At 39.2% G+C, this 15,580-nt stretch overlaps 1 protein-coding gene across 1 annotated transcript in view; it reads left to right on the forward strand.

The window, feature by feature from the left end:
- The first annotated feature begins 3,854 nt into the window (after window positions 1-3,854).
- The window catches only part of GAP43 (growth associated protein 43), a 96,185-nt gene continuing 84,459 nt past the window's right edge, over window positions 3,855-15,580 (forward strand). Inside the window, exon 1 of the mRNA XM_081077112.1 lies at window positions 3,855-4,032. Coding sequence (XP_080933238.1) covers window positions 4,003-4,032 — 30 coding nt within the window. The 5' untranslated portion in view covers window positions 3,855-4,002. The remainder of the gene's footprint in view (window positions 4,033-15,580) is intronic.

Below are 15,580 nucleotides of genomic sequence, written 5' to 3' on the forward strand. Positions count from 1 at the left end.
TTGAGGGAAGGATGTTTATTCAACATAGAAAATTTTGAATAAATGCATGAAGTGAGAAAGTACTGATAGAGAACGCAGGTGTCATCAGCTGAATTGTGTACCCCAAAAGTCTTATGTTGCAGCCCTAACCCTCAATCCCCCAGAATGTGACAGTATTTGGAAATAGGGCCTTTAAAAAGATAATGAAGGTTAAATGAGGTCATATGGGTGGGCTGTAATCCAATCAGACTGATGTCCTTTAATAAGAGGAAATTTGAACACAGAGAGACCACAGGGGTGCACGTGTTCAGAGGAATCACCATGTGAAGGGGCAGTGAGAGGGCAACTGTCAGCAAGCCAAGCAGAGAGGTCTGGAAAAGAACTTTCCCTTACAGCCCCTCAGAGAAAACCAACCCTGCCAGCACCTTGATTTTGGTCTGCAAGCCTCCAGAACTATGAAAAAAAAAATTCTGTTTTGTTTAAGCCACATACTCACTCTGTGGTATTTTGTTATGGCAGCTCTAGCACACTAATACAATAGGTAAAAGGCTAAGACTAACATTTAAAAAAAAAATAAACTCCTAGAAGGGGGAGTAAAAAGACAAACATATTTTCTACCTGAATTGATGATAAGTTCTCTCAAATGCCAGTTATAAAATAGCAGGCTATTTGACAGAGCCCTTAGTAAAGCTCAGTGACTTTTGGGTTTATTATGAAAACAATATCACTTTTGCATGAAGTTCTAAAAGGTATAAGAATAGAACTGCAACCTGGCCTCCACCTCTCTTCACTTCTTCTAGAATGGTGTTACTGCCTAGTTTATAGTCGGGAAGTTACCTGATAGTTTTATAAGGTTAATCTGCTGATCGAAAATTATATAAGGTTCAATCATGGGATTTAAGCCTACGTATTTTGTGGCATTGGCTATCAGAGCATACAGATTAGGTAATCTATTGAATAGTTGGTTGGTGGGGATCAAAATAACACTGGTTATTTTATTTTTATTTTATGTATATTTTTTTTGCCAAGATCACATCAATATGTGCTTTTCTCTTTCTCATTCCTTTGTCATCCCATAACTTCCATTGTTTAAAGGAAAAACATGTATTGGAATTGATTCTATATTATTCAAATTAAATTTGTAATCTTAAATTCCCTTCTGGGAAGTAATTTTTAGAGGCTCATTGACGGAATGTACTATATCCAGAGGGAGATACCCAAAATAGGGAGGATTCTGAATACTGAGAGATCTGTAAGTGGTTGAAGTAGCTGATGTTTGGTCAGAAACATACGAAAGGCTCGCTACTGGATGAGGGTATCAGCTCGTTCTCCATGGTTCTTGACGTAAGTGCTGGGCCTAATAAGTGGAACTTTCAGAATGCTAATTTCATTTTAACACAAAAACTTCTACTACATAGTCTAATTTCCTAAGGAGCAGAAGTACTGAGGTATAGAGGCCCTTTGAATGGCAATGCATTTTAGTCGCTAATGGGGTTTTGGAGTTGTAGCTTTCTTTACCTCTCATCCTAGTAAGTTGTGTGACCTAGTTTAGGTACTTAATTTATTTAGCTTCCGTATCTCCTTCAGAATGGGATTAATGATTGCACCTACCTTGTTTTGAGTATCAAATGAAGTAATGCATGTAAACTGCTGAGGAAAGTGATGCTTAGAGGGTTAGTTTAATATATTTAGACACAAAGTTCATCTGGGCCTATGCCTAGTTTTATGTTGGACTATGTCTGATTTCATTATTCCACTTTGTTTCCAAGTTTCCTTTCATTAAGTAAAAGGGAAAAGAAGCTATAAATGGGAGGTCTGAGGGGAGTGCATTAAAAGGGAAAAAATTTGGCCTCTTTCTATGGACAACGATGTGGCCTTATATTTGGCCTTACTATTATCTCTGAGTCTGTTTAATCACCAAAAGAAGCAATTTCTTCTCCCTTGCCCCCAGGCCTCAACCCCTCTGCTTCCTCCCTTTATCACTCTCCTGTAGGTGGGGTGATTCTAATCCACAACTGGAATGTCTCTGATGAAGCCATTTCTGACCCTTTCTTTGCCCTCTTCTATCATGTAAATCCAGAGAAGGCTGTTTTTGAAAGCTTGGCTCTGACTGGGCTCATTACGACATTAACAAATATTAAACTCAAAACTAATTCTGTATTTTAATCACAAAATCTGAAAACCAAGAAGCAAATTAAGAGGAATAAAATACTGAGGAAGGCTGAATCTAAAGCAGTCATGCTCAGGAAGAACTCTGGGGACAATTTATAACCATTACTCCCTGGGTATCTCTCTGAGATCATCCATTCTGACATGGTTGTACCTTGAATTTTGTTCAAATGTATTAAGCACCTATTAAGCTCAGTGATCCTGATAATATATAGATGATAATAAGCTATAACTAGGCTCATGTCTACGAGGGAATAGGAAGAATATGAGTTGTTTAATTGGGGATGCCGAAAGTCACCAGTGAACAAGAGATAGTTTGGAAGTTTGGAAAGTTCTTTGAGATAGTCATTTAAAAATGTCACCAAAAGTTTAGAAAAGTACAGCCTGTGCGGTAAATCTATTTTGTATTGAGAATGGATCTGTTATGTTTTACATACATTATATTATTTGGTCCTCACCAGTCAGAGGTTGGCATTACTCTTACCTTTAGTTTACAGATTAGAAAATTAGGTGCAAAAAGGTTCAGTAGCATCCCCCAAAATCACATAGTAGTATATATATATCTAAAAATTGTGTTATGTTTCCTTTTTTTAAGTCAGATTTTCCTCCACCCAAATCACAAAAGACCATAGAAGGAATTAAAGAAGTAGGCTTCATTATGTACATTTTCTTCTCATAACAGATGAGTTTACTTGTGTTCTTCTTGCCCAAACTGTGAAATATCATTTTGCGCACTATTAATATTATAGAGATATTCAAATGTGCTCAGCCTTTTCAGTAAAATTAGAAAAAATATCCCAATTTTCAAACAGGTGTATGTTCATTAAGAAAAAAACAAAACTATGATTTTTAGATGTGGATGCTAGTTCCTAAACATTAGTTATTATTTCTGAACTCAAGTGCTTAGAACGTTTAAAATGCAATATATTTGTGTGGATTTTTTGATATTAGAGTATATCTGAGATATGTTTATGCATATCTAAGCTTATATGTATGTATTTGTTTTAGGTTATATGAATACTGAGTACAGTATGTATACAGTGTATGATATTTACACGTTATATAATTTTTTGAAAGAACTTAACCCTCACAATTATTAACTGTGCATAAAACCTAAATAGCAGATAGAAACATATTGTATAGGTCTGACTATCCATTTGGAATAGCTGTTCTTTACTTGTATGATATTGGGGAAAGAAAAGAGTAAAGAAATACAAGCATTCCTCAAGCCCCTCTTCCCTAAAACACATTCCATCCAGTCTTCAGAACCAGCTGGAATATCCTTCTCCGCACCCAACCCTCCCTCCCCCCAACGCTCACCCCCACCCCCACACACACTCTCAATGCAGCGGGAAAGTCGGTGGGTAATTGGGTCCAGATTGGAGATGTTTAAATATTCATGAGGTTGGCAGGGGACTGGGAGGGGGCGATGGTCTAGAATGGGGGTGGGGGCTGGGGGAAGTGATTAGTCATTGAAAGCTAGTGAATAATTCTGAGAAAGAGACGGGGAGACAGCGAAAAAGACAGAGTAGGTGGGGGGTTCAGAAAGAGAGGAAGTAAGGAAGTGGAGGGTAGAAGGAGAGGGGAAGAGAGAGAGAGAGAGAGAGAGAGAGAGAGAGAGGAGAGAGGAGAGAGAGAAGAGAGAGCATGTGCGATGAGCAATAGCTGTGGACCTTACAGTTGCTGCTAACTGCCCTGGTGTGTGTGAGGGAGAGAGAGAGGGAGGGAGGGAGAGAGCGCGCTAGCGCGAGAGAGCGAGTGAGCTAGCGAGCAGAAAAGAGGTGGAGAGGGGGGGAATAAGAAAGAGAGGAGGAAAGGAGAGAAGGCAGGAAGAAGGCAAGGGACGATACAACCATGCTGTGCTGTATGAGAAGAACCAAACAGGTAGAGCTAAGATTTTTACTTCTTGCTGATGTGAAATGACCAGAGTACAGTATTTCCCTGTAAAGACAGAAAAAGAAAAAAATGTTTTAACTGCTTCTGCTCTGGCCATGGTGCTCGCGTTTCCTTAGCATATGGGAATTGAGGATTGCGTCCCAGCTTTTATTCTATTCTCTCTCTCTTGTGCTCTGGTTTTGGAATGCTGCTCTTAATTAGGATGAGGTGAGGGAAAAATACGCCTGTTTGGCTGACATCAGAAATGTGTTTTGGGAGGGGGCTATTAGTAAATGTTCAGCATTTCAGGTCTCCGGTTTTGCGGGTGTGCATGTGGAAAGGGGTGTGGGGGGAAAGATGTGGGCGCTACCTACAAGGTAGGGAGGCAGCCCTGTATATTATTTGCAAAAAGCAGGATTGAAGGAATAACATTCAGTAATGAGTATTGCTTGTTCTGTCCTGCAATTTTGTCACATGTGCTGCGGAAGAAGCCTTATTTCCTACATGCCTGCGCCTCAAATGGGCGCAGGTGTCAATGGAAGAACATGTGAAGGCTTTATTTATTTATTTATTTTTCAATGAATGAATGAAACTGAGTTGGGATTTTCTTTTCTTTTTCTTTTTCTTTTTTTTTTTCAAAAAGAAAATCTCAAGACAACTGGGGCTGGGGGAGAAATTGGCGGTGTGGAAAGGGAACACCCCGGTAGCCGATTGTGCACCAGCTGGTCGGGGGAGAGGGTGGACCACGCCCCTAGGAGCTTTGAGCTCCGGGAAAGACGAGCCGCGTATTACCTGTTGGAAATCAGGTCTTTTCTCCCCTTCTCTTGCATCTTTCCTGGGATTGTCAGTGACTAGAGATGGGCTAACATTCTGGACGATAATCATGGTGACTCATTTTCATCCGGGAGAGGGACACATACAAGATTAGTGAGAATCTGAGCCCCCTTCCTTCCTCCCTCCCCCACTGCCCAGGTTTTCCTTCCATTTCAAATTGCTCACTTGTTTCTTGAAAGACATTTTAGAAACTTGATTGGGGTGAGAGTGGGGAGGAACGACGAGTATGGTATTCCGCAGGAACCCACAGTGCTGTGGCATTCGCCAAATGAAGCTTTCAAACATTTGTTGGAACACGTTTGGAGATTTTGGCGAAGGTTAAGGAGAAAAATGGGTGTGGGGTATGGGTGAGTGTGTGTTTGTGCGTGTGTGTATGTGCGTGCCCCTGGGGGGGGGCAGTCTTGGTAAAAGAAGCCCTTTGCAGATTGATTGCCTTAGGGATGGGGTGCAAGAGATAGGAATTGGGCATTATTCCTGTGCAGGTATTGGATATCGGGCAATTCGTAAAACACTCGCTAAACCCGAAGGGGGTGATGGGGGAGTGGAGAAGAAACAGTCTGCCAGCTTTGCACATTTAGCCAGCGCCCTGAAAGGAGGGGTGGGGAGTGAGGATGCAGGAGATGGAAGAGGAAGAGGAAGAGAGACTGAAACAGAATGTCATAGCAGTGGGTGGAGAGGGTGGAAAGGCATCGATTAAATAAATAAATAAACAAGTAACTAGCTAACTAGCAGGCGCTTGAAATTTTGTGTGTGGTTTTTGGAGGGGTGTTTGAGGAAGAGCATGAGAGTCTTACATGCAGTACTTCCCTAAACTGACTGTTCTATGGTTCTAGAGATTGATGCTTCCATTGGCTCTCATTTTTCAAACCAAGACACTTCCTCTCCTTGCCTTCCTTCATTCTAATACATAAATGCAATAGATACAGGTGGCTGGGTTAAGCACACTGTCAAGGAAATGTCCTGAGGTTGCCCCACTGGTGAGCTGGGGACATAAAATTTAGGAAGGCGGAGCCTTAAGGAAACCAGCACTATTCATTAAAAAAAGCTTTAATTTTGAAAAGAAAAATATGCCGGTTTATAACTTTTTGCCACTCTGTGTATACACATGCAAGTATAAACACACACCTTTCCTTCGACAAAGGAAACAGGCATAATTTTTAGAAAGGGAATTGAGCTAAAGGAATTCCCTTCCCCAAAAAGGGACAGCTGCCCTCACCAGGGTTCTAGCTCAGTGACAGCCCCAAGTGTTCGCTGGGATGTGCAAAGTGATTAGGTTGAAATTGTGTGTTTAGAGAGTTGTAGAAATTGGCATGTAAATGTGTATGACATCTGCACACTTCATATATAGTATGCGCTCTTCCGTATGGCTTCCACATGCCTGCCTGTGTTTTAGCATAATTTATATTCAAGAGAGAGAAAGCAAGGTATAGAAATTGTCCTATTTTGCCCATGCATTTTATGAATGTGTGCTTCGGTGTGAAATGGTCAGTTTCCCTATTTACCACTGTTATGTATCAGTCACATAAGTAGTCAGTGTTTAGGGTAGTATTAAATCTGACTGAAGGAAATGGTGTGTTCAGGGCGTGGGCTCCACACTACAGTGACTGGCATTTATATAGCGTGAGTACTTAAGTCTCACACAGGTTTCCTGTTTGGGGGTGAAATGATCCTATATCATTCATGGTAGAATCCGACTGGACTGTGTTTAATCTTTCTTCTGGCATCTATTCATCATCCTAGTACTTAACAGGGAATAAACAAGGGCAAAAACCTGCAAAGGTCTAAACTCTGCCACACCCATGAAATCCAGCAGAAACGTGGGAGGGGGCTGGAGAGATTGCACTTCCTTCCTCTTCCACTTGAGCAGCATAAAGAAGCAATCTTGGATTTCTGAGTTGTAATATGTTGTCCGTGGGTGAGAAGAAAGCATAAATGATCTTTATTGGTCATTAATTACCTACCACTATAGATTATTACAGCAGGAAGAAGAGAATGGGAGTGGGGTGGAGATGAGAAGATGATAAAGGAGTGGGCAAAGGAGGAATAAAATGAAAGAATTCCCGAGATTTTGCTAGCTTATGATTTTCAAATATCTTGGGGCTAACTTTAAATAGCTTAATTACCATGCATATTGCAGATGATGAAAAACTTGCAAGATAGGATCTGCGTCCACAAAAGCAAGAAAACTGTGAGGTATTTCCTTTGTTTAAAAATAAGGACTTTACTTTGTAATTGAAGTGTAAAGAACAGCAATGCCAGCAAATAGCCTCTCTACCCCCCACTTTCAAGGCCACGAGCATCTGCCTTTTTCCTCGTACAACAAATAATCCTTATCTTAGAGAGTGTGGTCTGTGGTTTAGAATTCCAGCCTCGCCTCTCCCTTGCAGTGTATGGGAAAGGTGTGGAAGGATGCCTCCTTGCTGCCTGGTGCAGACCATTCCTCCTAGTGATAGATTGGATTCCACCTAAATCTTGCTGAGCCACACCCAGTTTAACCAGGGACTAAGTGAATTAATTAAATAGAGGCATTCTACTTAATATAATAGAAACTGCTCATTTCTTAAAATGCTGATTTCTACCACACATTTTCAAATTTAAACAGAAGAAATCATTTTAAGAGCTTTTTTTTCCCCTCTGTTAAATTTTCTGGACTTGCAGAGAACCTTAGAAAATGCATGGTGAGTCTAGAAATGTGTTCCTATCTGGTGACTGAAATTCCTTCTAAGTCATTCACAATGAGCTCTGCTCTCTCTTCCTGTAATCTGTAACTCTGGTCCCTCCCTCCCCACCCATGCTGAGGAAACTGGGATAAGAACACGTAGGGTTAATTTTGTCTCTTGCTGAGCTGGCAAAACGATAGAAACCTCCTTTCATGGTTTATGCTAAAGAGCAGTGCTCCTATTCACTGAGAGGGAGAGTAGCAAGTGGTCTCCTCTGCCTCCCTCCTACTGAAATTGTCAGTGTTATGCCTGGGCCTAGTAATTCCATATACTACAGTTTTACCTGGCCCCATAAGGAAGGGGGGTTTCCTTTCAGGCAAGGGTAGAGCATATATATTAACCAAATGTTCTCCTTTTTCATATTGATAAAGTAAGACAACTTTAAAATCATCCTCTAATATTAAAGGAACATTTCAAAGGATGTACATACCCAGGTCATCTCAAGAGAAGCTACAGCATTCACTTCCCTATTAGTTATCATAAAGGCATTCAGGCAACCAAGCAAGAGTGTCTGTTGTCAAAGGAGTGACTGTCAAAGGGATTCTCCCTTCTGAATTTCAGAAGTGTGGTCAGGTTGCCAGTGAAATCTTTGTAATATTCTCTGAGGTGTTGGGAAGAGCACTGTGCTGAGAGCCCTTAGTTTATGCCCCTTATTGATTCTGTGATCTTGAAGGAATGACCTAATCTTGGGCTTCGGTTTCCTCCTATAGATGAAGACTAAAAAACAAAAACGAAATAAAAACAAGCAAAAACCCCGCTCTGCTTGCCTTAAAGGGTTTTTGTAGGGATTATACTAACCAAAATTAATGTGAAAACAAAGATCAAGGCAACTGTACAAACATTTTTCTGGCCAAGTTTTGCAATGCGAAGCTTGGCTTAGAATGGCCAGTTTTTCAGGACTGTTCAGTCCCTTCTATATTGCATTTTTCTGGTAGCAAGTAGTTCCTTCTGGTCACAGATGATTGCTCTGCTTGTGCTCTTTCTTCTCCTGGTTTTTTTTCTGCAGAATTTCATTCCATCATGTCCTACTCTCTCTTGAGGTTTCCTCTTCTGCAGTATTAACTCCTTTCCCCATAGCCTGTGAATATGCTCTTGTCTCCCTTATCTTAAAGGACCCTCTCCAGATTCTCCCATCCCCATCTCTGTAGTACTCTGCCTCACCCTTTTAGAACAAAGTTCCTAAAAGCACTCTTCACACTCACTTCCTCCTCTTCATCACTTCCCATTCGCCATTCCATTTATGTTACTAAGGCTTCTGTTCCCATAATTCCATTGAAATATATGGCCAAAGACACCAAATCCACTGACTCTTGTTCAGTTTGTGACTTATTTGATATCTCTTTGGCATTTTGTGTTATCTACTTTTCTTCCTGAAACTCTCTCCTCATTTGACCCCCATATAGCTCTTCTCCTCCTCCCTCTCAGATATGTCCATCTCAGTCTCCTTTGCTGGCTCCTTTCACTCTCTTCTCCCCCAAATATGAATTTATCTCCTGGTTCATGATTCATTTCTCCTTGATCCATTTCTCTTCTTACTTTACACACCAGTTCTAGGTGATCTCATTCCTGTCTGGAGTTTCAACCAACTGCAGGATTTCTAAATCTGTATACTGAATATCTCTCCTGAGCTCCTGACCCACAGATGTCTCTATTTAAGTATTTAAGAGATACCCACATTTACTGGGTACAAAATCATTCTTGACCTCCCTAAGTTTTCTTCTATCTACCTTGTTTTGTGACTGCTATATTTTGTAATATCACTATTATGTCACTTGTTGTACTGTGTAGCGTTTGTTTTTGTTTTTGTTTCTTTTTTCTTTCACTCAGTGCCTTGTGTTTTGTGCCACTCAGTCTTCTTTGAAAGTCCCTCCCTATACATCAACACTGTCTATCCAGCTTTTGAGGGACCTGGGAGTAATCCTAAACATAATCCCTTTTTTCAATCCCTACATCCAGTTACTAAATCCTTGGATTCTAGTTTAAAAGATTTGGAATCCATCCTCTGCTTTTCAACACCACCACACATAACCGGGTTCAGACTTTCACTACCTCTCGTCTGGACAAAGGCAATCGCTTCCTACATGGACTCCCTACCTCCATCTTGCTCTCCTTCAATGCTCCTTGCACATAACACTATATTTATCTTTACCTGACACAAATTTGGTCATGTGATTTTCCTCCTTAAAATCCTCTAATGGTTCCCTGTTAACTGTAAGCTAAAATACAAATTGCTCAGCATAGATGACATGATCTAGTCTTGTCTACTCTTCCAGTTCCATCTTTAAACATCTTCTTTCACCTTATGATACCACATCAATTTTTCAGGTCTTGGTGCCTACCTCATACTGTACTCCCTTCCCGCATTATATTCCATCTCAGCCTGGAAAAAATTCTCATTTGCCCTCCAAGAGTTAGATCTTTGAAGCCATTCTTGACCTCCCTAAGTTTTCTTCTATCTACCTTTTTTTGTGACTGCTATATTTTGTAATATCGCTATTATGTCACTCGTTGTACTGTATAGCGTTTGTTTTTGTTTCTTTTTTCTTTCACCTATTGGTGTCCGTACTGTGAGCTGCTTAAAGGCAAGGATAGGATAATTATTTTTCTATCTCCAGTGTCTACTACAATACTTGCCAAATATAGTAACTCGTTTTAACTGTAGATAATCTGTTTGCTAAATGAATATGGAACCAGGTTTACCGACTTTCCAGAAGTTGTAGCATGTCTAAATGCACGGAACCACTAGTTTTTTTTTCTCTTTAATTTATTGGCATCAAATTTTGACGTAGAGCTGATCATCATTGATTCTTATTATTGACCTAAGATGATAACCATCCCTTTTTAATGAAAGCAGGCACAAAATGAGCCCATTATTATTGTGTGTCTCCAAACTACCATAACTGGTATTATCTGGAAACCTCCTTTTGATGTCTTCTTCCCCCACCAACCAACAGGTAGCCGCACTCTCTGAGGTTAGCAAAGTCCTTGGAAAGATGCCTAGTTACAATAGTGTTGGGTCTTTTGATGCCCTTTCTTTTGGCCCCAAAGGCTTATGCTTGTTGCTTTGGTCCACAACTTTTCCAGATAAACCTCGACTCAATCTGTTGCTACTCTTGGTTGGTTTAGTTCATTGATCACACAAAGTTCAAAATATGCTGGCCTGTGCTCAGGGGGCCTGTGTTCAAGAATTAATTTTATTTCCAGTTGGGTTTCTTTCCTTTCTGCTGAAGTAGCCACATAATAATATTCCTCAAAGAAAAGTGTTGCATGGAGGTAAAGGGAGGTTGAATGGTAAGCAGTCCTTCAAGTGTCAGTTAAATGAAGGAAAATCAGATCAATTATCTTTCTTATGTTTGAAAGATAAAATTACACTGAAGGGATTTGGATTCTGAAGTAGGCTTATTGTGACCAATATGGGGCACATTGCAGCCACAGCTTTCCATGAAAATACTCCCTGCCAGACTCCAGATAGTATGTTTTCTCTGACTGAATTGGCGTGGCTTTGATAAGAGCAGTAAGACAAAATGATTTATAGGTGAAACTTGTCTTCAGCGGCTAAAGTTGAGTAGTGCTTCCCAGTCTCCACACTCTTTTCTATATCTGGCTCATTGCTCTCAATCTGTTTGAGTTTTTCTATTTTTTCTCCTCCTCCCAAATCCAAGTGGAGTTTTCCTGATTAAGTAATACTACCTCATACTAGTATTTAGTGGGTGAGGCTACGGGAAAAAAAAAAAACTTTCAGAAAGAAGTTGTCTCATCCAACTTTTCAAATGGATGTTTTAGACAAAACAGGCGTTTTAAGCTATGTCTAAAACATATTAACTTCTCAATAAATAAACATTTATCGAGATAATAAAAGTAGGAAGGGAAGGATCATCATGATGGCCCATTAGGGGAGATGTTTGGGACAGAAGACCATTCTCATATACCTTTTCAAAGCTGGCTGTACATACACATTCAATGATTCGTCCTCCTCACAAGTGGTGTGGTCAGTTACAATCCCTTCTTCTGTTTGCTTAGATCAGAGTGGCACATTTGCAGTGAGTTTTCATTGTAGTATGGGAGTCTGACCCTCCAGGTTTCCTATCCTTAATGATTTACAGATCTTATTTTCTTAGACGTTGTTGTTTAATGTCCTGTTTCATGTCTTTGTAGTGGAATAAACCTTTCCCCTGGGTTCTAGACCTGGCTCTGCCAATTGCTTGTCATGTGACCTTGGGTAAGTAACTCAATCGTCCTGAGACTCATTTTATTCATCTGTATAGTAGACACATGAAAAGAACACTCCAACTCCTCACTTGGATTTTCTATTAGGTTGGTTTGAGGCTCAAATAAAGTCATAAAAATAAAAGTGTTTTTCAAACAATGTGTTTTTCAAGTGTAGGATATCATTAATTCAGGAATTCCACATATTGAAACCTAAAGTATTCATGGTTCTATGCAAAGAAGTACCCTTGTTCTCTGTATACAATATAGATATAGGTCTCGCATTCTCATCTCTTCTCTCCTGTTCTCTATGGAGTAAAAATTAACCATGCAAATGAATGGGAGTATAGTATATCTTTGTTACAACAACCCAGGGGTCAGTTCAAATACATTAGAAAAATGCACTATATTTCTTTTTATCTTTTTATGTGTTAGTCTTTTCTTCCTGTTTACATTTCTTGTCTCCACCCACTAAGTTGACTGCTTCTCCTTTATCCCATCCTCACCCCCACCTCACTTCCAAACTGGGTTCTCAGCGTTAATGTTACCAGGCATGCTGTGCTCACATCCATCACATGAGGGCCCAGTCAGGCAGAAGAGTAGAGAGGGAATGTGGGACTGGTTGGAAGACTGAAAATGGGGTGAAGCCTGATTGGGGAAAGTTCAAAGATTGTCACCTGAGCACCATTTTTATAGAACTTCAGGGTTCCTCAGTGCATCAGAAATTAACCTTGACCAGAAGTGATAGGCAGTCCTGAGCCTTTTCCAACTCAATTCTAAATGCCATGAATAATTTCCTAAGCTTTCAGGATCTCTACAAAACACATTTCAGTTCTCCTGTATCCCTAGTTGACTGGGATAAGTTACCAATGTAATAAAACGAAATTTATCAAATTCTCATATAAGCAATGGGATTTAGCAAACTAAAGACTCTTATTTCTTAATATATGGATAATATTTGAAAATAGTTTTAAGTATAACCGTTGGATCAAGTTTATCTAAAATGATTCTGTTTTTCCTAGAAGCCAAAAGTCTAAAATAGAACAAATAATATTATGCATATTTTGAAAAATACTTTCAAACCTAGGGGAACCAGAGAAGTAGATTTGGGAACCTCAGTAACAGGAATTGATAGACTTTCTTTCTGGAGCCCTGCATTTAAAAGACTCAGTAACTAGTAACCGTAGCTTCTTTGTCTCTCCATTCAAAATTCTAAATGAGAGAGAGAGAGAGAGAGAGAGAGAGAGAGAGAGAGAGAGGCAGAGAGAGAGAGAGAGAGGGAATGAATTAGAGAAAGAATGAAAATTAATGAATCTGATTCATTTCTTGGGTCAACTAGTTATCAATGGACCAATCATCTCTCAATCTTTGTCTGCAGGAAGGGCCAGGTCACATGTTTAGACAGAGTTCTGAAAGGCCACACCTATCAGAGAGTAATTTTGTGCAAAAGAGTCTCCTGCATGTATACCTGTAGCACGGTAGCTGCCCAGATCAGGAGGGACTTACCTCAAATGTGGTAGACCACTAAATTTTCCCTTTGGTTGTTTTCATTTTGGTCTGTATTACATACTATTGTTGATAGGTAATCATCACTAATGATTCTAAAAAGAAGTAGTGACCACACAGATAACTGATCTCATGAGCTTTCATACCAAAAAAAAGAATGGTTAGTGCAAATCTCTACACTTGGAGTTGACAGGCACAGGTTTTTCACTGTCTTTCAGAAGCTGAATGCTGGCAGGTACTGCTTGTCTAAGAGGAATACCATATGTTCATGCTAATTTGTCATGGTGTGGTTTTGCTCTCTTTTCTTTTTTCAGTTTGCGGAATCTGTTTCTGTGAAAGTATCGGTCAATAATGGGTATAAAACATCTCCCTTGGATCTATATCAGAGAAATTCTACTCCTTGATATTAGTCATCTCATTCTGAATGTCCTTGAATTAATTCCAGCAATAATCATCATATTTATCTATTTTTAGCAAATTGGCACTTTCTGAAATATTGAGCTGTTGTCTCCATATGCACCAGTTTGCTCTAAATGCAGAATTTTGGCAATTAGCCTTACATCCATTATTTGTAATCCCAGTTCTAATAACTATTCAAAAATGTTATTTTTAAATGGAAATTTGAAAGACCCTCATATCTTCCCATTAATGAGTATATAAAGGAGCTAAATGAAGCAAAGAGAAAATAAATGAAATTGTCTCCAAATGTTAAGCAAACTCAAGAATTGGCTGCTTTTCTAAGTTGCTTCAGAACTTCTTAGTCAGCACAATTAGCCTAGAAACTAGCCTAGATTAGGAGCTGCTAGAATGTAAATTCTCTCCCCACTCCTATATGCTTTGGTTCAAAAACTAATTTATCTGCTTGGAATTTATGCTGAGAAGTAAAATTAATTGCCAAATTAGATCCTGAACAGTATTTCAAAGGATGCATTCCACAGTTGTACTCAAACTCCAGGAGAGGCAATCATCTCTATTATTTAAAAAAGAGAAAGGAAAAAAATCAAGGCAGGATGCTTTTTGAAGAAAAATTCTCAGTTTCCAAATAATTAACTTGCAGTTAGATTTCTTCAAAAAGTTGTATTGAGGGCAGCCTACTTTTGTTATCCAGACTCTTACAGAATTCTAATGGGGGAAGGGAAAAGGCATTGAGTATATTTAGGGTGGACATTGCGTTTCAAAATCCTTTCTCTTTAAATCAATGGAAAAAATAGTATTTCATTTGAGAGATGTAAAGAAATAGTGAGGCCTCATAAGAGATACATCATAAACTTCTCTCACTTCATCTTCACGTAGGCATTTGGAGAATTGTTCTTCCAGTGTTTTATTGGGTTAATAGTTCTAACAATTTCTGAGATTTTCAAAAGGAAGGAGAGAATGGTATTATCTCATTTAAAAAATATTGGCTCTTTCTTTAGTCAAATCTCACTTGGGGGTTTGATTTATTCAAATATATTTTTTTCTAAAGAGTAAGATCTTCAGAATCTTACCCTTAACCCTTGAATCTCAAGGATTTGTTTACTCCAGTGAAAGAGAAGATGATTCTGTTTTCTCTATCACCTGGGAAAGCTACTCTGGAGAAATCAGGTTGACATTTAGTATTCATTTGAACATCTTTCGTGCTAATCTAAATTCAGTGTTTCCCATGGCTTTGAGTGTCTCTCATTGAAAGATACAGGGTGGTCACAGGACAGTTAACTGGAAAGCTCCATAGAAAACATCAACAAGATTTAGTTTCTTGCATATTCTTTCTTCCATCTTGAACTTCATACTTTACATCTTTGGGGTAAAACCAGTATAGAGGATGAAATGAAGATTATAATTGAAAAGGAAGGAGGAGTTATAAAATAGAATTACTCAATTTAGAATTAAGCCATAGCCCTTGAGTGAAAACTGCATGAGAACATTGGGTCAGACTTCACCTCTGAACGTCATCTGGAATGCACAATAAGCCCAAGAACAAGAGTGTTCAGGAAAGAATTCAAGAAGTTTGGGTACCAGTATACTTAAGTATACTTAAGCATACTTAGGAACAAAATCAATTTTATCCTCACTTACATGGGAAGAAACTATTGATTCTTGGCTAAAAAAAAGAATGCCAATTTTGTCCTCACAGGCATTGTCTTATTTTATGCTAGATTATATTTCAGTGATTAAGGGTTTTCCTGCAGGCCTCTGTAATTCTCCTATATTATCATTCTAGTATCACTGGACACTGATTGACTTGTGTACAAACTGAAGTTTATTTTATTAAGTATGTCTTATCAAGATTGTTACTTTTACTGAACTTGGGT

The sequence above is a fragment of the Rhinolophus hipposideros genome (genome assembly GCF_964194185.1).
Source record: "Rhinolophus hipposideros genome assembly, chromosome: 2".
Classification (NCBI taxonomy): domain Eukaryota; kingdom Metazoa; phylum Chordata; class Mammalia; order Chiroptera; family Rhinolophidae; genus Rhinolophus; species Rhinolophus hipposideros.